General features: G+C 34.9%; 1 protein-coding gene across 3 annotated transcripts in view; it reads right to left on the bottom strand.

The window, feature by feature from the left end:
• The window catches only part of CNTN6 (contactin 6), a 272,282-nt gene that overhangs the window by 80,709 nt on the left and 167,459 nt on the right, over window positions 1–24,114 (bottom strand). For 2 of the 3 annotated variants that reach the window (XM_037019376.2, XM_073230945.1), the window contains 2 exons: window positions 15,553–15,756; window positions 13,223–13,325 (listed from right to left, as the gene is read on the bottom strand). In XM_037019376.2, the coding sequence (XP_036875271.1) occupies window positions 13,223–13,325; window positions 15,553–15,756 (307 nt within the window). The remainder of the gene's footprint in view (window positions 1–13,222; window positions 13,326–15,552; window positions 15,757–24,114) is intronic. The other variant, XM_037019377.2, reaches the window with a different exon arrangement.

Here is a 24,114-nt window from a genome sequence, read left to right as displayed (position 1 = left end):
ATGGCTTCCATATGTCATCTGAGTTAAAAATTCAGCTGGCAGCTGCTAACAATCCTAACTTTTTGGAATGGTACTCACGTTTAGACAGGTAATTTCTGCTAAATTATTACCTGCCAATTCTCCTTCACTTAGAGTTCCAGTACAGGCTAATTTATTATGAATCACCTTCCAATCCTTTGAGTTGCCACCCATTCAATTATAAATACTATTAGATTCCTTTCTCCTTTTGTGTCTTCAGCATCTTTTTAGGACTTACCTAGGTCACTCATGTTGGTGATGTTACTTATGTAATATTCGTTGGTAGTTCATTTTAGTTTAAAAATGAATGGTCTATTTAAATGACACAGTTAATATATTAATATATGAATAATGCCATGGAGTAACGGGGATCTTGGGGGAGTCTTCTGAATCGCGATTATTGTTAAATTTCTTGAAACTCTGCCGTTAGAGAAGGTAAGTCAAAATAAATGGTGACATCGTTATTCTAACTATAGATACCATCCATTTCTGGCAACATTTTCCATGAGGTCTGACTCCTTAACCCCTCCTTAAACTTTTGTTTTTTATTCTTCACAAATATAATGTAAAAATCCAGTTTGGATATAAATCTCCATGAAGGGAACCAATCTGCAGCAGCTCTCTCATACAGTTTCCTCAGACCACAGATGAGGCATTCATGAAACTTGCAGTTCAAAAGGAGTCCTGCAAAAGCCTTTTTTTATTTTGTCCCTATTTCAAAATCAAGTTTGTTTGAAATGTGGGTCTTCACAGTTGTGATACACTACTGGATAATAAAAGCAAAGCTTTTTTTCTTTCTTCCCCTACTCCTCTGGTTTTGTGCTTTTTAAGTAAGCATTGCCATAAATAAGGACTTTGACTCCATTCTTCCTCGTCATTATGCTTTTACTGAGTGAGCATCCTATTAATTTTATCTAGAGACAGAGAATACATTCGTTAACCATCTGGCCTAGTTCCAAACTGAACTGGAAGTTAAATTAAGCTTTTCACATACTACAAGAAACTGTGTTTTCATTCTATACCATTAGCCCATAAATAGAATTTTCATTACTAGTGCTATTTGAGAAAGCTTATATTTCTCCCCTGGATTTCTTAAACCTCATTATCCACAGCTTAAATCCAGGCTATATCAAGTTTTTACCTAGTAACTGGAACAGAGAACCAGTTTCCTAAGATGCTTATATTTGGGATTATTCTCAACTTGAACCTCACTTCAAAAAAATCCTGTCAGTGGCCATTTTTAATCGAATGGAGTGAAACTGAATAATAAAACCAGCAAAGAGAAGCTTTGCTAAATTTTCAGACTGTTCAGGTAGCTGCTTTCATTTCCCCAACTTGAAATATTTATACAAAGAGCTTGAAATATAAGATTGTCCTATGGGGATACAATATGGATAAATTCATGAGTTATGTAGAAAAGCAATCTCACTGTTGATGAAAAAGGGAAAATATTCTTTTCTGAGTAATCTAAATAGTAGTCATGATCCCGTCCTATTGGTCAGTGTCTGTAACAGGTTTCCCTCAGGGAAAAATCTTATGGTATGTATGTATTAGTCTGGTATTTGCCACTACAGTTGCTGCAGCCAAATGAAAAGCCACAAAAGATTTGGTAATAATAGCAATGGTAGCAGAATGGCCCTTGCAAGCAGGGTAAAAGGATACCGGCAAGTTTCATGTGATTGAAAATTACCCAACCTCTCTAAGCCTCAGCTTTCTCTCTATAATTAGATACAACAATGGGTATATAAAAGGCTTCTTGAGAGGATTAAATGAGGAAGTATCATTGAGAATACATTCTGAAATATAAAACTTGAACCCAAAGTAAGGCTTAATAAATTACCTTATTACCATGGCTATCACATAAGCACAGGAAGGTTTTATTGTCTAAAGATTCACTAAGAATTTTATTGCCATTTTCTATTCTGCTTGAACAAAATAAAATAAGTGCTAATTTGCACATGAAACATAAACTGGAGCCCATCATTTCAAGGTGAAAATGATAAAGCATTTAGCAGTTAATTAACAGCTTGCCCATAATGTTTTATTGATACATAATATTAACCCTAAATAAATACTTCTCCAATCATATGAGCACTATACTGCTGCTCTATGATAGAGAAAATGATAATTTGGTCAAGGTAGGTGATGTTCTGGAGGCCTGGATCCCTTAAAATTTATAGGGCTTGACCTTAGCTCAGCTTCTAAGCACAAACTTTCCTGCAATGTACAAGGGACACTGCATATGGTATAATAATATTTAATCATTTTATCATTAATATTTCTAACTTGTATCATGCACATATTATATACCAGGTACTGCACTAAGTGCTTCCTTGAAGCCATATAATAATACTATGAGAGACACAAGACTGTTGTTACGAACATTTTTTAGATGAGGAGACTGGAACAAGAGTAACATGTCCAATATCACAAAGAGTATTTAATTTAAAAAAAAAGGATTTGAGTCAAAGTCTCTTTTCATAGAGATTGCACTCTAAGCCACCTGGCTTTCTGTTTCTACATGAATTAACCAGCTATAAAATGAGAGTCACCTCAGAGTGTACAATGTGACCTTGAAATATATTCTTAACCTAATGAACTAATGTGTTTTACAACCAGTAGATAGAGTTCCTTATGTCCAAGGACCAGAAGCTAAAATCATAAAGGCTTTGTTTTTACTTCTTTTTTTTTCAACATATTGAGATGCTTCCAAATTCCAGGGAAGGTTCTAGAGATGGATTCTAAGATCAGCTGGAAAAAAAGCAGGTAGATAAGTTCTTTTCCTTCAGCTCAGTTTCAACTTGGATTTGAATTCTTTTTCTCCTGAAATTGCCTATTACTTAAAAAAGTAAGAAAGTAAGAACTGTAGGCCTCCTGAGAAAGGTGGTGATAAACTGGGAAGGGAAGGATGACAAGTTGCTCCCAGAAGTGTATATATTCTTCTTGTATGATTTTTAAAGCCTTTAAATTTGTTTAATTTTAGAAATAGCACTATAAAAATCCAATTTGTGATGCGTGATCAAAACCGAAAGTTTCTGTGATATGACTGCCCTTGCATTTTGTTCACCATGTAAGAACTTATTCACTATTTAAGAACTTATTCACCATGTAAGAACTTGTTCGTTATGCTTCAGAAGGTTGGAGACTGTTGAGAGTTAGGCTTGGGGTTGATTAATGATTGTGCATTGAGTCCCCTATACAGAATTTTATTGTTGTAAACAACCATTTGATCAATAAATATGAGAGGTGCCCTCTCAAAAAAAAATCCAATTTGTTTTAAAAATAAGTGAAAGGGGTGCTTGACACTGGACTCGGAGTATGTGTATAAGACCAAAACAGACCCAACTTGTTGGTTGGTTCCCTGGTCATTGGAAGTTGCCCCTCTATAACTGTTCTTGAGAATCAGCCAACACATTTCAGAGAACTTAGCTTTTTACATTCCCTTTACCCAATAATTCTAATTTTCTAAAAATATGCTGAGGAAGTTTGCATGGGCATGGGCAAAACAGGGCAACAAGAATATTTACTACATTATTTACCACAACAAAAAAATGGAAACAAAACAGAAAGAAACTAAATATATATCAGTAGGAGCCTAGCTGAAAATATACACTGGGATGTTCCACTGTTATCACAAATGAGGGTACAGAAGACTGTTTAATGACCTGCAAATACATTCATGTTGTACATATTTAAGAGTTTTAAAAGGCATTATGCAGAAGAGTATGCTAAAACAATTTGAGCAGCAAAACAAAGTAGTATTGGATTATAGCTCAATATACAGAATAAATACTCACTGACCAATACTGTTAAACACAAATTAATAAATGGGGAGTGAACAGTGACAAATCTTCCACTCAGAATAATTCCAAAGAAAGTACACAGATTCAATACCTTAAAGGAAGTATAACTTCATATTCACTAAATGTGGGTGGTGCATAGTGATCTCCTTCCAAAGAGTCAATATGGAAAGAGAAAGATGAGTCATCTTACAGTGGAGAGTCCTGACGAAAGCTGCTTCAGCTAGATGATGAAGCCAGCACTGCAGCCACAAATCATTTTGATAAGAGTAGTAACCTTGATATTATGTGGTAAAAATTGCATTCCTTTGTGCTCTTCTTTCCCAAACCCCATAATCTCAGTCAAAACATGAGGAAAATACAGGACAAATTCCAACAGAACACCATCCTGCAATAAAACTCACTACTACTTCTCAAAACTGTCAAGTCACCACCCACAAGGAAAGTCTCAGACACTGCTACAGCCAAGAAGAGCTTAGGGAGACTAGAACTCAGTGCAATGTGGGTGGAGTATTAGTATTTTTTATCATCTGCCAAAAACCAAGGAAATTTGAATAAATCATGGACTTAAGTTAATAAAAACATATTCATGTTGGTTCATTCACTGTAACAAATATACCATCTTAATGTAAGGTGTTAATAATAGGGGAAACTAAGTGTGGGGTTGAATGGGATTTTGCTGTGCTTTCTGCTCAATTTTTCCATTCTAAAACTTATTTTTAAAAGCCTCTTAATAATAATTTTTTAAAAAAGTCTTGGTGAAAGGAGAGAACAAGGAAGTTAAGAATCTCTTATTTCTCATAGATAAGATAGAAAGAACCCCTTAAGAAATAGCCTACAATTAGCTCTACCAAAGGAATTGACAGTGACCCCTTTCACTCTCAGTTTAACTAAGGGCAGCCTGGGGGAAAAAAATAATCAGTGAAGCTCCCAGAGCGTGTATCTTTGAATCTTCCTTCATTCAAAGTTTATAAAGAAAGAGCAGATCCCAAGAAAAATGTGTGACCCATGTGTTGTTACATCAATCCTATTTTCAGCAGCCTGCAAGTTCCCTAAGGCCCTATGTAATCTTCTTAATCTCCCCAAAGTCTCGTCTGGTGCCTGCTGCTTGGAGAACTCCTGACTGACTGACTAAATAAATGAAGGAATAAAGGAAATAAAGATCAAATGAGGTATCTGATACATGTTGGCTGAGTTAATAAATATGGTGCCCAATTTGGGAAATGAATGTGTGAGGGATGCCAATAATCCTTATAAAGATTAAACACAAGATTTTGAAATGGTAGATGCATTATTCTGAGCGAGTCTTTAAGGATTGCATTAGCACAAAAATAGAATGCAGAGACCCCTTCTCTTCTTCCTGTGTGTTTCTTTTTAACTTCTCAGTCAAAGCAGCACTACAATTACCACAATTAATAAAATTGTTACTATTCATTGATTGTCTATCATGGGCCAGGAACTCTGGTAGGTAAGTATGTAAGTTTAATAGTATTTCCAGTCTGTACAACAATCCTACTTTATCTATCAATCTCTGTATCTCTCATATAACTAAATTTTCCTTTGTTTTACAGATGAGAAAACTAATCATACTCAGTTATAGACAGGAGAATTTAGGATTTAAACCTTATCTCTTTGAATTCAAACTCTTTATTTTTTCCAGAATCCAGAGCTGTCTTAAAATACTAGTGAATCTACTAATAAATCATGCAGTCCTAGGAAGTGAGCGCATGTATATGTGTGTATTTGTTGAGAAATGTTTTCCTGTTTCTCAAAGATTGGCTTGAAGATTTGTCAGTTCTCAGATTTGCAAGCATGGTCAACAGAAAGGAGTATTTATGGAATTTGCCAGATTATTTTATGCTAAGCAAGATAATATGGTAAAATACAAGGCAGTGAGTGAGAACATGAAGATTAGGTTTCAATGTGTAATCTGGAGACAATGGGACAAACTATGCATAGGAAAATATTCTGCTCTCTATCCTTTCAATTCAATAAGGAAAGAAAGAAAGAAAAAAAGCAAACTACTTAGCAGGTATCCAAATAGGAAATTTTTAAGATTCTCTGATTATTTTTTAAACCAGTTGTTAAACACCTGAAAAACCTGAATGCACATAATTTGATTTAGAAATACTATTGCCATCCTGAGAGACCTGAGCAAACTTTCTGTGGTATAATCCTCAATTATGTCCTTATGTGTCAGAAAAGCAAACATCAGATAGTTGCTCTGTCATCTCAAAGTTCTGGAATACCTAAAGACATCTTAGTGAGACTTCAAATTTATTGCTTGACATTAATAGCCAACTAATGGCTATTAATTAATTAAAAGGGTATCTTTTCTTTCATGAGTAAAAAGGAAAAAACATATATGTATACAGAAATATAGTTGTCTTTGTGAAGGTTATGGAACACATAGGAACATTCAGGGATGCTCCTAATTTTATTTACATTCAGGAATACTGACAGCAAAGTTACTAAATTAAGATTCAGAAGAAAAAAAAAGGAAAATATGTTTGGTTGTTTACAAGAGCAGTAGAAAAGTTATGAGAAGGATCAGTTTAATTTCTTCACTAGGAGAAAAAGCCTGTTTTTCTTAAATGGAAACACACAGATCTATCAATCAATCATACTATATTTGCATAGCACCTATACACAGAGTTTCTCAGGGTGTTTCACAACACAATTAATTTGCAGCTTAGACAATTAAGAGTCTGCCATGTTAAACAAATGAGACAAAGCTGAGAGTTGAAAGCTGTGATCATGTCAGCTCTGAAAATTCTGTACAGACAGTGAGTTACATATCCCAAAGTTCATAGCAACTGAAGTTCAAGCAGGGATCTGAAGTTTTGTCTCAATTATTCTGTACTCAGATTAGCCTTTGGTTGTTTAAGATGGTTAGATCTATAAGTAACCAATGTAGCCAGCCTTCCCTTGGCCTCAATCTCTATTCTCTCTTCCTGCATGATTGCAGCGTTCTCCTAGGTGACTGGGACAGGGTTTTCTGTGTTTTCCCTAATCATCTATTCCAGATTTTTATAAATCATAGTTATTGCCATCATCACGTACAAACTGGTGGGGTGTATGCTCCTGAATGGCTCTGACTGATTTTTGGAAACACATTTTTTTCTCATTAAAAAACAGCTTGAATTTTAAAAAGGTTATCTTTTGAATTAAAAAAAATTAATATATAAAATTAAAACTTACTTGCTGTTGAAATATTAGTAATTACAGAGAAACTAAATGAGAAATATATCCATAATTCCATTCCCCAGATAAAATCTTTTTTAACATTTTGCTGAAAATTTTCAAGCCTTTTTCTAGGATCACATTGAGAGAATTGAGGGCTAACTACATTTTCACATGGGAAATTAACTCTTATATTAAAAAGATAATTTGATGTAAATTTGAGTGTGAGTTTTGAAATCAGAATCAGTGAGATATGGATTTGAATTCCAGTTCTACAACTTCTGTTGATCAAGTCACTTTACTTCTCTAAACTTCACTGTATTTACCTTCAAAATGAGCATTAAAAACAATATCTGTCTTCTAGCTATATTGGAGTAACTGGGACTAAATTTATCTTCCTGATGGAAACAATTAGAAAGCTAGACAAACATGGGAACCAAACCCTATTCTGGAAATGTAAAAACATTTGATCCCTGGATAGCAAAAACTGTGACCCCTGAGAGAGGAGGAAATATGTGAAGTAAGCTTTTGGTATCCCTGGTTTTCTGTCTTTAGTTACTTTCCAGATCAGAGAATAAAGGAGAACATAAATAGGACGTTACTGTTTCACTGCATTGAGAAGACACAGAAGATTGAAGTGGCTGGGATTATAGAGTATCAGAGAGAATAGGATGACAAAAAAAGAGTGCTCCAGAAATCTCATAACATAACATAACATAACAAAAGTGTCACATGTGGCTGTGTGCAGAACAATATTCAGGACTCAAATAGGGCTGAAAGGCATTACAGGTCCATCAAACTAGAGTACAGAGATGCAGTGAATACTGGAGCATTCAGTAAGGGTTGCATCTCAGGAGTGAACTAGCCTTAGACTAAAGTCCACTCCACAGCTACTCTAAGGAAGCTTCATAATAAGCCACGTAAAGATTTAGCAGATTGACAGTAACTTAACTCCTATCAATAAGAGCCAGTATTTTAAATAAATAACCACAATCTAGCATTTGACTGTATAACATTTATTATCCCCAAAATTCAATCTAAAATCACCAGATAACCTAAAAAGCATAAAAATTATGACCATGCCTAAGAGAAAAAGCTGTCAACAGAAAGATTTAGAAATTTTAGAGATGATGGGATTAGCAAATAAGGATTTTCATAGCATCAACAGGACTTCAGGGTAACAGCAGGGATTAAAGCTGAAAGAACTTTAGACTCAAGACTCTCTAAGAAAGAGTCTCTAGGGAAACCAAAAAGGCAACAGGAGGTTCAAAAACAAGGATGATAGAGGAAATGTTAACTTCTTACAGCACAGCTACAGCAAATAGCACAGCTTAATTCCTTGCCAGATAAACATAAAACTTCACACTAAAATCTGGTTACCTCAATTCCATTGACCTGATATGCCGTGTCTAGGTTTTAACACCTTTTTTTCTTTTTCTCTCCCTCCAGTCCACATATTCACCTGCTGATTTGCTTCCTATTTCCATCCTTCCTTTCTTCTCTCTTTCTGTTATCAAATTTTGTAAACCCCAGCTTTATGAATGCATAGTTTATAGCATAAGTAGTCAGGAGTTGGTTAGCAAAAGCATTTAGAAACATTGTTAATAAGAAAAAAACTTTGATTTCATTTCTCTCTGAGTCAATTAGCTTTTTTCAGTTTTGCATTTATCAAATATCTTATAAAGGAGTGTAGTACCTTGAAAGTGAATGAAGAGATTTAAATGGATTTGTACACAGCAGTTACCCATATTTGGGGGGGAAAATAGCTAAATTCCATTGCTGCACAGATCTCTTTTTTTTTTTTTTGAGAGGGCATCTCTCATATTTATTGATCAAATGGTTGTTAACAACAATAAAATTCTGTATAGGGGGGGGTCAATGCTCAATGCACAATCATTAATCCATCTCAAGCCTAATTCTCATCAGTCTCCAATCTTCTGAAGCATAACGAACAAGTTCTTACATGGTGAACGAATTCTTACATAGTGAATAAGTTCTTACATGGTGAACAGTACAAGGGCCTTCATCACAGAAACTTTTGGTTTTGATCACGCATTATGGACTATAAACAATCAGGTCAAATATGAATATTCGTTTGATTTTTATACTTGATTTATATGTGGATCCCACATTTCTCCCTTTATTATTATTATTATTTTATTTTTAATAAAATGCTGAAGTGGTAGGTAGATGCAAGATAAAGGTAGAAAACATAGTTTAGTGTTGTAAGAGAGCAATTGTAGATGATCATGTGTGTGCCTGTAGACTATGTGCTAATCCAAGCTAGACAAGGGCAATAAAACATCCACGGATGCAGAAGCTTTCTCTCAAAATGGGAGGGGGGGAGGTGAGGTTCTAAGCTTCACCACTGTTGTTCCCCGATTTCTCACCTGATGGCCCCCCTGCGACTGCACAGATCTCTTTTTATGAAAAGATGTCAGAGAACATGATTTACAATTATCATTCAATAGAGTTTATGAAAACATTTGGCAATAAACTACATAGATTTATAATTAAAAAAGCAAGATGTTTGATTTTGTTACTTTCATATTGTTAATTGTGCCTATCCATAATTAATTATCCACAGAGTGTGTTGTTTTTTATATTTGCTAAGTTTGCAAATTTGGAAAAGTCAGTATAGTATTTGGTAAATGTCAAATTTTATAATGGGCTAAAAAGCATGTTCAGTTATGTTTGGAATGTTTTAACTGCAATGCAATTTGTTTTCTGAAAACTTCTGGCAAGCATATATGAAAACTCTTTTTGCTAGTAGTTCACATTTGTATAATATTTTACAAAATATATAAAGCATTTTCATATACATTTTTTCATTTGAAGGAATGAGAAATGTATTTACACTCCAGGTGCACAAAAATATATGTATCTTACACAGGTTATATTAACACTATTACTTTTACTCAGTGAATGCTTTGGACTTTCCATTTTGACCCCAAGGAATTTCAATTCCATCTTAATGCCTCAATTTAATAAATAATGCCTCAACATTGATTAATTTTCAGATAAAGTGTTCTGGAGCACATACTCTATTAAATCAATTATTTCCTTGACAACTTTCTATGAAGTGCAGTTAAGTAATTCTCATCATTTTCCATTCTTCTTTAATTTTATTTCATGTGCAACAGTTCTTTTATATATAAACTTAACCATGAACAGACAATTTATCAATCAGTTTTTTTTGTACATCACATGAGATAAGCCATTTTGGAAGAGGACCCTTTTTTTTTGGTATCATTAATGTACAATTACTTGAACAACATTATGGTTACTAAACTCCCCCTATTATCAAGTCCCCACGACATACCCCATTACAGTCACTGGGGAGAGGACTTTTAAAACTATTATTTCCCCAGCTCAAATATTCCTAAGTCAAATATTGTAGTTCAAATTATATCAAGAAGTCCAGATACTCCCATATGTTTTTAAGATAATAAATTTTACCATATGCAGTTTTCTTGGTTGTCAGTTTTTAATGTGCTGTTTTCCATCACCATGAGGTTAATAAAATGAAAGATGATTTATTTAGTTCTGAATTACTCCAGTTGAGAATTCTCAACAATTTACCTCCGACATTCTAAGGCTTCATTTGTCCTCTTTGGATATGTTAGCATGTATCTATGACTGTATCAAATAGTAAAGTCAAATGGTAAACTATAAATGTGATGGTCAAAATTTCCTGACTCTTCCTTTTTTTTTTCTTCCATCCCTAAATTTTATAGCAAGTTTGGTTGAAGAGTAGCTATGGATCTATAGCAATATTTTGAGTGGCATAAATATGTCCCCCCTCCAAATGCAAGCTCAGTTATTACTTATCATGCATCTGTTTTAATGCTTGGTGCATGTGTGTGTGCATGCACAGAGAATGAGAGAGAACAAAACAGACAGAGAAGGAAATGTCACAAAGACTTATATTTTGCCAGTTCATGTAAAGGATACATGACTGACATGACTGTGCAGGTATTACTCTTTCCACATTTCTGTAGGTTTGAATTTTTTAGGAATAAAAATGTAGAAATAAATAAAGTTAAATCTTCCATGTGAGCAATTCAAAGACTATATTGAGCAACTAAGTTTTCTCCACGTCTTCTCTTTTCTACTCCAGAACTGACCCTGTGTGCTGCTTTCTCTCTAATATCACCACAAATATTGAGGCAGACAGAAAAGGAATGTGTTGCAGAGAGATGAGAATGTGTAGACTCTCTGAGATACCTGTTTCTAGTTTGAAAGTCCCCAATAACTTAAACACTGGTAATAACACAAAAAGACAACGGTATTTGCATTTGGAGTTAATAACTCAATGGACATTTACTGCCTAAATGCCAAGCCCAGTGCTATATGTTTTTTACTTACATGATCCACTCAAATCTTCAAAAGAAACACAACAGACAGGTGTCATTATGACTCCTCTTAGATGAGAATATGGAAATTCACAGAGGTTAAGAAGGATATTTACTAAGGGTCACACAACTCTTGAGAAATGTAGGAACTGAATCTGCCTCTGCTGACTTCAAGAGCCATTATTAAGTATTTACTCACAAGTTCCTAAATTCAGAACTTAAAATAAGGTGAGGACTAGATTTGAATTGACTTTGCCTCCTTAACAGAAGTATGAAACTAAACAGGTGATTTATTCAATCTGAGCTTCATTTTTCTCATATGCAATAAATTTATGATGTACCCCACACAGTTCTAAAGATTATGTGCATTATATAAATTTTTAGTTATAAATGTTTAACAAATGAAATTTATTTACATGAGATACTTGAGAACTAGCCTAATAGTTTTCAAAGTGATTTTACTATGTAAGAGTATTTTTTTAAATTATAGGAATCCATATTTTCTGGTATCAAATATGATAGATAAGCTATTAATATTATTTCTAGGTACTATTTTCATTGGTCTTCTTTTAAAATAAATCATCTAACACTCATAGTATTTTCCTGACAAGTGTTTTATTTCTTTTTGTAAATCTTAATTTCTCAGAAAGCTTGAAAATTGTGAAAGTTCATCATATCTTTAAAGGCAAGCAAACAAAAACTGTGACATAAGGTCTCCACTTGTCACTTTTTAAGAATAATTTATTCAATCAATAATTGTTTACTGGACAAATTCTATGGGACCAGTAGTGTATGAAAACATTTTTAAAGACATGAAAAATGAATAAGCCGAGAAATGTAAAGATCTACAAAATTTCACATATAGAAAGGAGCCTAAAAGATTTAGTAGCCAGCATTATTTGAATTGCTTAGTGTATTTACTTAATAATAAGATGCAGACTTTTAAGGATGTTTTCCATAATTTTAGATGTAAATCACTATTTCTAAAAGTGATTCACACATTAGGAATAGACTCTGGATTTAGAGGTAAGCCCTCAAAGTTGATAGTGAGAGTCAAGTCTCTTACTATGCCAAGTATTTTCTGTAGAAAAGAAGAACCACAATTACCTGGGAGCTTATTAGCAATGGAGAAATCAGGCCTCACCCCAGACTTACAGAATCTCAATTGTGCCCAGGCAATTTATATACATGCTGATATTTTTAAATGGCAGATTTTTTATGCCTAAAAATGAAGTTTGGCATAAAAAAATGAAGTTTGAATATTACCAAAAGGCCCAGAGATGTCTGGTTCTTCTGTGAAGAAATGCAGATATTTGACTGGTTTAAAAGCATTCCAAACCTGTCTCTGATAAACACTTATCTGAGTGAAACAAAATGCCTCCCTCCACTACCAGGTCACGTTTGGCTCAATTCTAAATATCCACTATGAACAATGGCCTTTAATTAGTCTTATTTTGGAAACTAGCAGTGCAGGTTTTTCATTTACAACAATTGCTGATTAAATAAGCAAGATGACACTCCAACCAATATATTTCTGGATGTAGGAAGAGATGGAGTGAAGGCTGTGGAGAAGGCCTAGTGACTTGCCCACAGTCTTATACAATTGCACTTACTCCTTTGCAATGTGCTGCCTAAATGGCCTTCATTACCCTCAAACTAAAGGAAATACCAGCACACGTAGGGGTGAATTACAGTCCCAATCATTTTCAGAGTATTAGGCATGTTTGTTTAAATTCCAATAAGAAAGTTCCACTTTTGCCCAGCATTTGAAATCTATTTGGTAATTTACTTTAGAGCAATGTTTGAATAACAAAAAGGTTTTTAAAAAAATTAAAACAACCAGAAAAAAAAAAAAAACAACCTTACTTTCCAAGGGCAAAGCATTCCAGTTTTACAGATGAATCCTTTGCAGCTTGTATAGTTTCAGGAAAACGCACTTCAATCTTTGGTTCATATTCCCCCATCACACCTGTTAAATATCAAAAAAGCTAGCAGCATTTCTGGAGAATAGAAGTTTTCCATGAAGAAAATGCTTCATTAACCAAAATCTTATTATTTTGTCCTTCAGTTAACAATATTTTTCTATACTTTACTGAGTGACAGAGGGCAGAGAAACTTCATGATACTATTTAAGGAATCAATTCACTTACCCTCCCCTGAAAAAGAATGTCTAAGATATATCAAATTGTCAAAATAGTGACATCTCAAATTTCCCCATATTTCATATTAACTCTTAAAAATAGTAGTGTTTCCAATTAAGAACTAAATGCACCTATATTTCAAAATGCTTCTGAGTTATCAAAAAAGTTTCTTCTCTAGAGATATCCACATCTATTACTCCTTCACTGAACTAATGGGGCCAGATCTGTTCAGGAATAAGGAAAATTTCAATTAATACTGTAAGAGGTCTAATACAGCACCTTATATTAATCCAAAATATCAATATATCTGCAAGAAAACCTATGAAGTAGTCACATTAGTTGGGATAAACAAAAACCTAAATATTCTTTTGTCAGTTCATTGAGGTTTTACTGCTAAACAAGCTTGCTGTATACTTACAAAAATTTTTCTGTTTTTACAGCTTCAAACTTTTTCAATAAGAGATCATGGATATGGGATAAGGTAAGAATAAGTCTAATGTGTTGTAAATACACTTTCTACCAGAGGAGTTGTAGCAAACGGAATGTATTTCTGGGCTATCCTCAGTAACTGAATTAATTTAGTCTATGACAATCAAGATTCTTTAAAGCTTTTGATTATATTTTTTTTAGTTATACCAAACACCAGAGTAATATATTCCTTTAAAAAATGGTTTATTGGTGGCCAGTACAAGTGCAAAAAAGAAAAAATTTACAAAGTATATTTACATTTTAAAAACCTCATTTTTAAGACTTTGACTATTCCAAACAATCAAGGAAGCTATGGTTAAAGTGGTAGAGAGTATTACTTTATTCAAATAAATTGGTTGGTTTTATATAGTTCCTGTTTTCTTGAAGTCTGATATTTCTTGACTATTTTAGAAGAGGTTTGATTTTTAAAATATTATGTGTAATGCTTCTATTTTTACTATAAATGTGTTGAAGAGAAAAGAGGGGATGGAAGAATGAAGGAATGAAGAAAGGGAGAAGCAGAAAGTGAGAGTAGACAGGAAAAAATAGAAAAATATGGTAGAATTCCTATGCATATAATTGGCTTATGAGCTCTTTCAGTCATGAGCAGAGTATTCACTAAAGGGGAGAAATTGGACTTACGAATAAATCTAGTGGTTGCTGAAATCTGAATTAAGACCATTTAAATATATTTGGATGGTTAGTGATTATAAAAGTTCTGTCATAAGAACTCCCTGTATAGAGCTAGTTCTATGATTCTGTTAGCCATTATGAGCATTATATTCTTGGTTTTCTTAAATTCCTCAGAGAGGTGAAAAACTCTATGAGGTATTATGTTTCAAGTCCAAAACTGACCATAAAATGCATCGACATATTTTCTATCTTTACATTTCCCACTGTGCATATTTAATTAAAGAATCAACTCGAGGATTTTTTTAGTTCTATGATTTCTTTAGATTTCCTAACTCTCTAAATCTTGTACCAGCTATGACTTGACTAAGTTACAAAACTTGTCAGAGACCAATCTGAATTATGATCCTTGGAGGAATATAATTAGCATGAATCTTGTGTTTCATTCCTCTTTGGAGTGTTCATAATTAATGTTGGCTTGCGTTACTTTCCTTGGATGTGAAAAATTTTCCTGTTTTGCCAGCCAGGTAAATTAAGGATGAACAAAAAGGACAAATATGAAAAGAAAGAGGTATTAAAGAGAAGCTGTATCCTATGCTCATTAAAAATATATTATTCAATTAATAAGTTTGACAGCACCCACACGTGCACACACACACGCCTACTCCCCCCAACAAAGATAATTAAAAAAAAAATATTCCAGCAAAGAAAGGATGATCTGTTCCAGGTTGATCCATAGTATATCCAGAATGATGTATACTGCACCATGTGGGCGAACGATTCAAGATTCTAATATATTTTTTGATAAAACCTGATATTCATTGTATTTGTGAATTGGACTTCAACTTATAGATGATATGGCTCCACTAAACCATAGGGAAGAAGAAAGCTTTACAGATCTCCCCAGTCTTCAAGAGCCACAGACAAGTATATTACCAATATAACTCATCATCTTACCATCAGGGCGCTGCACTAACGGAGTGGGTGGTCCTTGAACACTTCTCTGTGCTTCCTTGTTTGTTACGAAGCAAGTGTAGTTGCCCACATCTGATGGTTCCACTTTGGCAATGTACAAGTTTCCTGTATCTTGTGATATAAACCTCCTATTGTCCTCTTGGACATACAAGGGGTTATCATTGAAGGTCCAGGCATAAAATAAATCTGGAAAACATAAGAAAAAAATATTATCCTGGCTGTATTCATTGTTACACCTATTGCCCTGGTGTAATTGTAATATCCCATTATATGCAAATATATCCCAATTTCAATGAAAATTTATATGGTCACTTTGCCCATAATTGGCTTTGTGTAATGAAAGATGTGATGATGGGATGTCTAGGGATTAAGGGAATGGATGAACATATTAAGAAAAGCTGTAAGATGTATTCAATATTTGGGGCTCAAAATGCACACTCAATTTCTCCAGCAATACTCATGTAGCAGTGTTTCTCAGTATGCTGCAGTCAGAAGGTTGCCTGCATTACACACGCTTCCAGGTACTTGTTAAAATTTAACTTAAAGATGTAAGTTCAAGGACTTTACCACTGACCTTGGAACTCAGTCATTACGTAATTTCTTAGCATCTATTCTGTGACCATTTTTTGACTTAGAATACAGTAAAGCAAAACCTGTGCCTTATAAAACTCGACCAGTTATCACTAGTTACTACTAATGTGGATTCTCCCAATGTGGGATGATGTGCTCTCTTTGACAGAGGCATCATAGGAAGCCCAGAGAAGGAGCCTAGAGTTATCTGTGGTGAAAAGTCTTCTGACAAGAATTCCGTGTTGAAACTGGAAGGATAAACAGGAGCTATTCAAGCAAGAGATGAGCAAACATTGCTCAGAAGGCAAAGCATGAACAAAAGCTTGAAGATGAATGAGAGTACATCATTTTTGCTGATCATCAATCAATCTCTGGAATCTTATTGATAACTGTGAAGACATATATAAATATGAAGTATAAAATTAAGATATATTGAACATACTATAACATGCACAAATCTTAAGTGTTCAGTTCAGTTAATTGTAATAGTTATAACCTTATCTATCTGCCACTCCAAAATAAAATGTGGAACATTACTGTATCTTCAGAAATTTTCTTATGACCCTTTCTGGTTGATCTCTCCCACCATAATGGCTACCCAATTTCTATTATCATAGATATTGTCTACCAGTATCTGGGTTTCATAAAGTGGTATCAAACAGAATATACTCTTTGTGTCTTATTTATTTTCACATTTTTTTTAGTGAAGTATAGTTGATACACAATATTGTCTTCAAGTATACAACACAGTGGCTTAAGAGTTACACACATAATTACATCCTCATCCCAACTAGCACAGTTACTGTCAACTTGGAAAGATACTTTTTAATGTATCTGTGGATATTCACCTATGTTGTTGTGACTATCAGGCCATTTTATCCTTTCCATTGCTGAGTAGTATTTCATTTATGAATGTACCACATTTGTTTAGTCAGTTTCTTGTTAATAAGAATATTGGATTATTTCCAGCTTGGGTCCATTATGTATTTGGTTGAAATAAACATTTTTCTATTAGACTGTCCATGGGCATTTTTATTTTTCTTTATAGTTATACAAAACTATAAAATTTTTTCAAAGTTGTTGTACCAGTTGACATCTCTACCAGAAATGCATAATAATTACAGTTCCACATCTTTGCACAAATTACATGCTGTCAATTTTTAAATTAGTAGCTAGACATCTTTGAACACAGGAAAGTATTCTCAGAGATTAAGCTTTTGTAAATTTGATACTATCTGAAGGCTGAGAAATTATACGAACTGTAGAAATTAAGTAGAATCAAGTTTATGTATAGGGAAGGGGAAGAATATAACTGATTCAAAAGAGACCCCCAAGAAGTGGAATATATAATGATAGGGGTGAAGAAGAGGAATATACTAGTTAGGTCAAAACATGATCACTTGCAAATAAACTTGGAAATCTGAGCTCACAGGAGAACTGGGGACCTCTTGCCCAGACAGAGGCTGCGGGTCATGTCTGTCATCTGCACTTACATTAAATAATGCAGAAGCAAGACATGATAGAAACAAAATACAAAAAAAAGAGAGTTCTGGTGTGTTCTAGCAGTCTTCTCTATGTGGAAGCAGACTACCTGAAACATTCCTCACTAATCTTACTGAATTTAAATTCCCCAAAGGATGAGGAGGCAATACAGATCAACCAGTATTCTGACCTTAAACCTGATCTATAATAAAAAAACTCTTGAGAAAGTTGGAGTGTGGGAATCTTACCATCTTAATCATCCCCTTCACCAAGAAAAAATAGAAAAAGCATAAACAATACAAGTAAGGAACCAGATTTTAGAAAGAACAAAAGGAAAGAAGGGGAAGAAGAAAACAGTGAATCTATAAAAACAGACCATTTAATAGACATCATTAAATTCTGACAGCAATTTATAAATGATTTCAATAAAAATAAAACTTATTTATACTGACAGAATACTGACAATACTTTCAGGAATGAAGATATGAGGGAAAACTTTGACAAAGAATAATAACAAAAATATCATTTATGCATGGAATGTGCAAATGCACAAAATAGCATTAAACCTACAAAATAGGTTCAGGTAGGAAAAAGTCCAGGATGTATTACTATGTGAAAGCATGTTGTAAATCAAGATGTTTAGCTTTAGACCATTAAAATTATGTTCTTATGTGTGGGAACTTGTGAGTATGTGTGTGTTTCTAAATTATTAAATTTAGAAACTTAGGGATGTACACAGGGGTTTTCTCAAGATAAGGGAAAGAAATACAAAAGACTTTTACTCTCTACATTATGTTTTCATCATAATAAAAATTTTAATTGCTATGTAATTGTGCAAACGGAAAAAAGGAACAAGATGAAAATTGTGGCAGGAGAGCTAAACACTAGCATGAATTTTAACTTATAAAAAATAAGATGGATGACACTAAGTATTCTTACTCTGAACTGCTCATACGTTTTATTCAGAACACAGGATAATAGGAAGTTTATTAGAATACAGATAGCTAGTCCTCCTCCTAACAATTTGGTTTTATTATATCTGAGTGATGTATTATACAATCTGTATTTTTAACACCTTACAAAATACTCATGCAGTTGAACTGGAATATTGTGTTCAGGTACCCCTTACTGAAAGGGGAATTAAGAATCCGAAGTATATCAAGAGATAGATAGCCAAACATAGCAAGGGTCAGAAGTTAAGTTACAAAAGAAAGTGATAAAAACTTAGATTTTGATCCTGGGGAAAAAAATTGGAAATAATAATTGATCTGCCTTCATAGATCAAACTGCTTTCTTGTGCATAAAAAGTTAAATGAAGCCCTCTGTTTTGATGTCTAGAAGGAAAAAAAAGGTCATGGCTGTTGGGGATTAGAGAAAGATGTTTGGCCCTTAATATAATGAAGACCAATGTTAACTTTAGAGTTACAGCAGCAGATGATTTATGAGATAATAAGTACTCTATTATTAGAGATGACCAAGGAGAGGATGCATGAGATGTTGCAAAATATATTTATTTTTGCAATGGATGGAAGGTCAAACCTATGTATGGATGGTCTACTCCACCCTCAATATTTTTTACATCTTCTTAAGAGTCTATGCAGTTAGGTCAAGTAGGCATAAGTGCAATTCATGTTTTCTTTTTGAAAATATGCTTTGACACTCTTTTTCTTTTCCCAGGTATTGGATCTTCATTTTCTTTTCCAAGTCTCTACTGGAGCCTTTATCATTTCATGTGGTCTCCTGCTACTAATTTCCTTTGCTGCCTCACTTCTAAGCCTGTTACTCTGTCTCCACCAGAGAGATGCTCAAAGGGTTTTTGTTTGAAACCAGAGAACAATCTAGATAGTAAGTTTTTCTCCAATATAAAGAGAAGGAAAAATGTAGTTCAGATTCCCCTGTTGTCAGAGACTCCTCATCTTTTGAATCTTTTGTGAAATAAAGACAATCCTGAGCAAATTCTTAGGGCCATGTTTCAGTTTAGGGATCTTTGTTCAATGCCTATTTGGGGAGAGAATATGTTTTAGCTCTCTGAAATCCATAGTAACCCTTTTCACTTAACAGAAACTACAGGTTACCACTAGTACCCAAGAAATCTTTGTATTCTTTACCCTATAATCTTAGAATGTGAGACTATAATTTCCATTTCTCTCTTGGTGAATTCATTTTCTTAGCTGCTAAAACTTTCCAGTCTGTTCCTTCATGTGGTGTAGCCTTCTTCAATGGTGGAACATACAGAAGCTGCTGGAAGAATGGGGTCTAAGAATAGGGAAGAATAGGTAAAGAATAATAAAATAATCTGTAAAATCGTCTCAATAATTTGTTTTGTGAGGCTAACTGGCTATTGCTAGTAGGTCCATCATGTAAGAAAGGGTTACTGGAGCTCGGAATAAAAAGTAATTTTTCCAAATCACATTGTTAACATATGCAAAGGGGTGGGGTTTGAACCTGATCCTTCGGATGCCAAATTCTTTGCTCCTCTAATAGCCCCTTTCTTCTTCTCTATTATCCTCTTTTTCTGTGTCAATATGTTCTTCTTGGCTATTCTTCCTCATCCTCAGATTTCCTCCCAAACCCCCAAACTCCATTAATATTCAAGCCCACTCACATCTAGGACAACTATTTCTCACTATTTCCTCCCCCATCAACACTACCTGTCCTGTGTTCAGTTTCCTCAGAATCTTGTAGAATAAAAATTTATCTGTCATTCTACATCACTCCAATGTGTTTATAGCTAAAATTAGCAGGGAATAGAACACATTTGTAAAGCCTCTAAGAAGTAGTCTTCTCTCCAAAAACGACTCTCTAAAGCAGAAATGTTTAGAACTTCAGAATCATCTGGAGGACTTGGTAAAACAAACTGCTGGGTTCCACCCACTGCATTTCTTAATCTGTAGGTCTGGAGAGAAACCAGAGGATTTGCATTGCTGACAAGTTCCCAGGGGATGCTGGGATGATTGGGGTCCCAGAAGTTCTCTTTGAAAATCACTGGTATCAAGGGTAAAACTCAGTCTTCTCTGCATAATCATAGCAAAAAGAGAAACAGCCTGGATTTTGATAGAATAGTGGCCATCTTGTATATATGCCTCTGGTGCTGTGTGCCCCTGGAGGAGAGGTGTTTCCTCAGTTCATAGATTCATGGTATGTCTGCGAAGGCAGGGATTTGAGATCTTCCAGCTCAATCTCCTCATTTTATAGGCACACAAGCAGAAGGGAAGATTGCAGTAGCTCTGTGACTAGAATCCAGGTGCCCTTTTGTACCCTCTGTGAACAGGTGAAGGTATTAAGCTGCAAGCCCTTCCTGTCACTGTGTTTTTCATCCTGCCTGCTCCCTCTCTGCATGAACTGCTTCCTTCCATTCACCTAAACAGCCAGCCAGCAGTGGGGGCTTTGATCTATGCATCTATTTTGTTCCATCATCAGCCACTGCTGTGCTTAAATTGTATATTTTTTAATGGGGAAAGGAAAAAAAATCTTGCAAATTGGAAATTTAAAATCCTTCCCATTTGGCTTTTCTTAATTAAATGTATAATTCATGAACCACTTAAGTTGAAACCACTGAATTTTCAAATATTTTCTCCACCATCTATGACATTTATCTGTTATTAATGATTGTGATGCATCTTCCCTCTGATGATTCAGCAATAACATTAGAACTGGCTGATAATTGGTTGTTCCTGAAGCATTGTTTGTAGTTTCACATCGACACCATCCTCTACGATTTTATTATTATTAGAAATGGCAGATCTGCAGTAAGCAATTGCTTACTCTATCTGCTGCTCTGTCAAGCATACAACAAATCCTATTTTCCCCAGAGCGTGATTATGTTTTGACATCTTTTACAGTCCTATATCTTGTACTGTGATATTTAAAATATAAACACAAAAGATAGATGCAATCATACCCATTATATGGGATGTAACTTTTATTATAGAAGAAGAATTTCATATAAAAGAGACCAATAATGATAAATACTGACACTGAGAATGTCTATTGGTTCTGTAGAACAGATCTCAAAATTGGTGGTATGTTTCTTGACATAGAAAATAAATGAGTAGAATAAAGAATTTGAAGCACAGTGCTCAGATTTAGATTTAGTGGGATAAGTCCCCCCTTTGGAATATTCCAGAATGTGTGTACTTTACCTCAATCCTTGTACAGTGCTCTAGGGTTAAATGTGACTGGCTCTGGGGTGGTAAATCATGGTTATGCTAGCCCAGTGGCAAAGACATAATCCAGGAAAAATCATTCCTTTTCTGGGTTGAAGCCACTGACATGGTGCTGAGCAAGTTTATGAAGCAACCCAGAAGACTGCCCTGACATCTTTACAATCACACCTATTTGTGTTCACATTTGTTCCACAATTACTGCTTGGCCACCTAGATTTTATTAGACGCTTTTGACTTACGGACCTCCTGTTTGGAATCGTGGAGACAGCTGCTTTTGTGGCCTGCACACAATCACTCTAAAGGGCCCCTGAGTTCCAATTACTGCTAGGCTCCAAAGAACTCTAGGATGGCCTGTGCAGGCAAAGCCTGCCTGGTGAAGGAATGAAAACACAGCCAGTTTCGGCATGAACTTCCCGGAAACCTCCCCTTCTAAGGAAGACTAGGCAAGTCATGGTAGGCAAATACACAAGGATTAGGCTTGTTTTTTTTTTTTTTTTCCCCAATTCCTATCCTGCATGGGTGAACTTAACACAATGAATGTAAGAGATGGGCTGAACCAGTGATTCTCCACCAAGGGCAATTTTGCCCACCAGTGGATAATTGGCAATAATTGAAGACATTTTTGTTGTTGTTCTTGCATTTGGGAGTGGGGGCTACTGACATGAAATGGGTATAGGTCAAAGATGCTGTTAAGCATCTAAACAATGCACAAGACGAAGGATGATCTCACCCTGAACTGTCATTTACTGTTGATGTTAAGAAACCCTGAGCTCTACAAAAGGTAACACATTTGAACATGAGAGTTCTGTTTGATGTGCTGGAAAGGAAGGAAAACATTCTTACTGCGATGCTGAAAGTGGGGAAAGGGGGTGTGGAGTTTGGGTCAGCCATGTGGAGTGGGAGAGTCATAATCTTTCTGGTTCTAGTCCTGTACACTAATTTTAGGCAAGTCCATCTGCCTCTTGGGGTGTCACGCCCTTACTCTCTGACAGAGGTAAGAACACTTGCTATCTCTTTGTACTTTATTTAGCAGTAACTGTTGGTTGTGGGACAGATTATTCCAGATAAAAGTAGGTAGTAGATTAAATGCAGGGGTGTTTAGACAGGATCCCTGGAACTCCAGACACATGATCTTGGCCAAGTTAACACCAAACTCTTTAACACAGTTGCTCAATTTGTGAAATGGAGAACTTGCCTTGGAAGTGTTACATGAGTTGAAGTATACCAAATGCGAGCTGAGTGCCCAGTGTGTAGTAGGTCCTCATTATCTTATCCAATTATATGATATTAACTACTACTCATATATGGTGTTAAGAAAAAGAGACTACAAGGCCTAAATTGGAGTCACTTTCTTGAAGTCCATGTCAGCAAACCAATCTTTAATACCTATTAAATAGGGTATTATTTAATATCTCTGTCCAAAGGAAGGTGGCCTTGTCTGAAACAATTCACTCTTGGCTAGAGTAACTTCCTTGCTCTGCCTCCTTTCTGTCTGGTAGGTGAGACGTAGCCTGATTCATGAATTGTTGAATAGAGCTAATTAGATCTTTACATGTACCCAGTTGAGTTTTTTTAACAATGGGTAATTCCAAATTTAGCTCTCCAAACCAGACTTTTCTCCCTAGACATGTAAATCTAGCCACCTATTCAAAAATTTCACTGTTAAATCTAATAGACATTTCACCAAGATATCTAACAGACATCTGAAAGTTTAGATGTCTTAAAACAAATTCCTGATTTCCTCCATCTCAGAGCCTGTCCTTCTTTATTGGCCTCAACCCAATAAATGTCACTCCATTTTTCCAGTTGCTTAGCCCTAAAACCACACAGTTATCCTTTATTCCTCTTCTTCTCTTACAATGTACATATAATCTTTCAGAAAATTATTTTAGCTGCACCCTTTAAATATATACTGAAGATGGCTACTTATCCACCTGTCTACTCCCATCATCCTGGTTCAAATCACTATTATCTCTCATCTGAATCATTGCAGTCACCTCATAGCTGCTTATATTCTTGCCCTTTAATAGCCTACTTTCTAGAAAAAAACTTTTAAAAGTAAAAGTTACAGAAAGCATGCCACTCTTCTGCTCAATACCATACAATGCATCCTAATCTTACAGTAAAATTCCAAGTCTCTAAAATATCTTGAAAGTAGTGCTTACATCCTCATCTACTCTGCTGTTTGCTCATTTTTCTTCATACAGACTGGCCTCATTGCTGTTTTTCCATCAGACCAGACATAGTCCCACCACAGGTTCTTTGTACATGTTGTTCCCTCTGCCCAAATGGCCTTTATTCACTATCTCACCCTCTCATTCCTTTA

This window comes from Manis javanica, chromosome 3 (assembly GCF_040802235.1).
Source record: "Manis javanica isolate MJ-LG chromosome 3, MJ_LKY, whole genome shotgun sequence".
NCBI lineage: Eukaryota > Metazoa > Chordata > Mammalia > Pholidota > Manidae > Manis > Manis javanica.
Note: the sequence above shows the minus strand (reverse complement) of the source record. Positions and strands in the feature narration are given on the sequence as shown.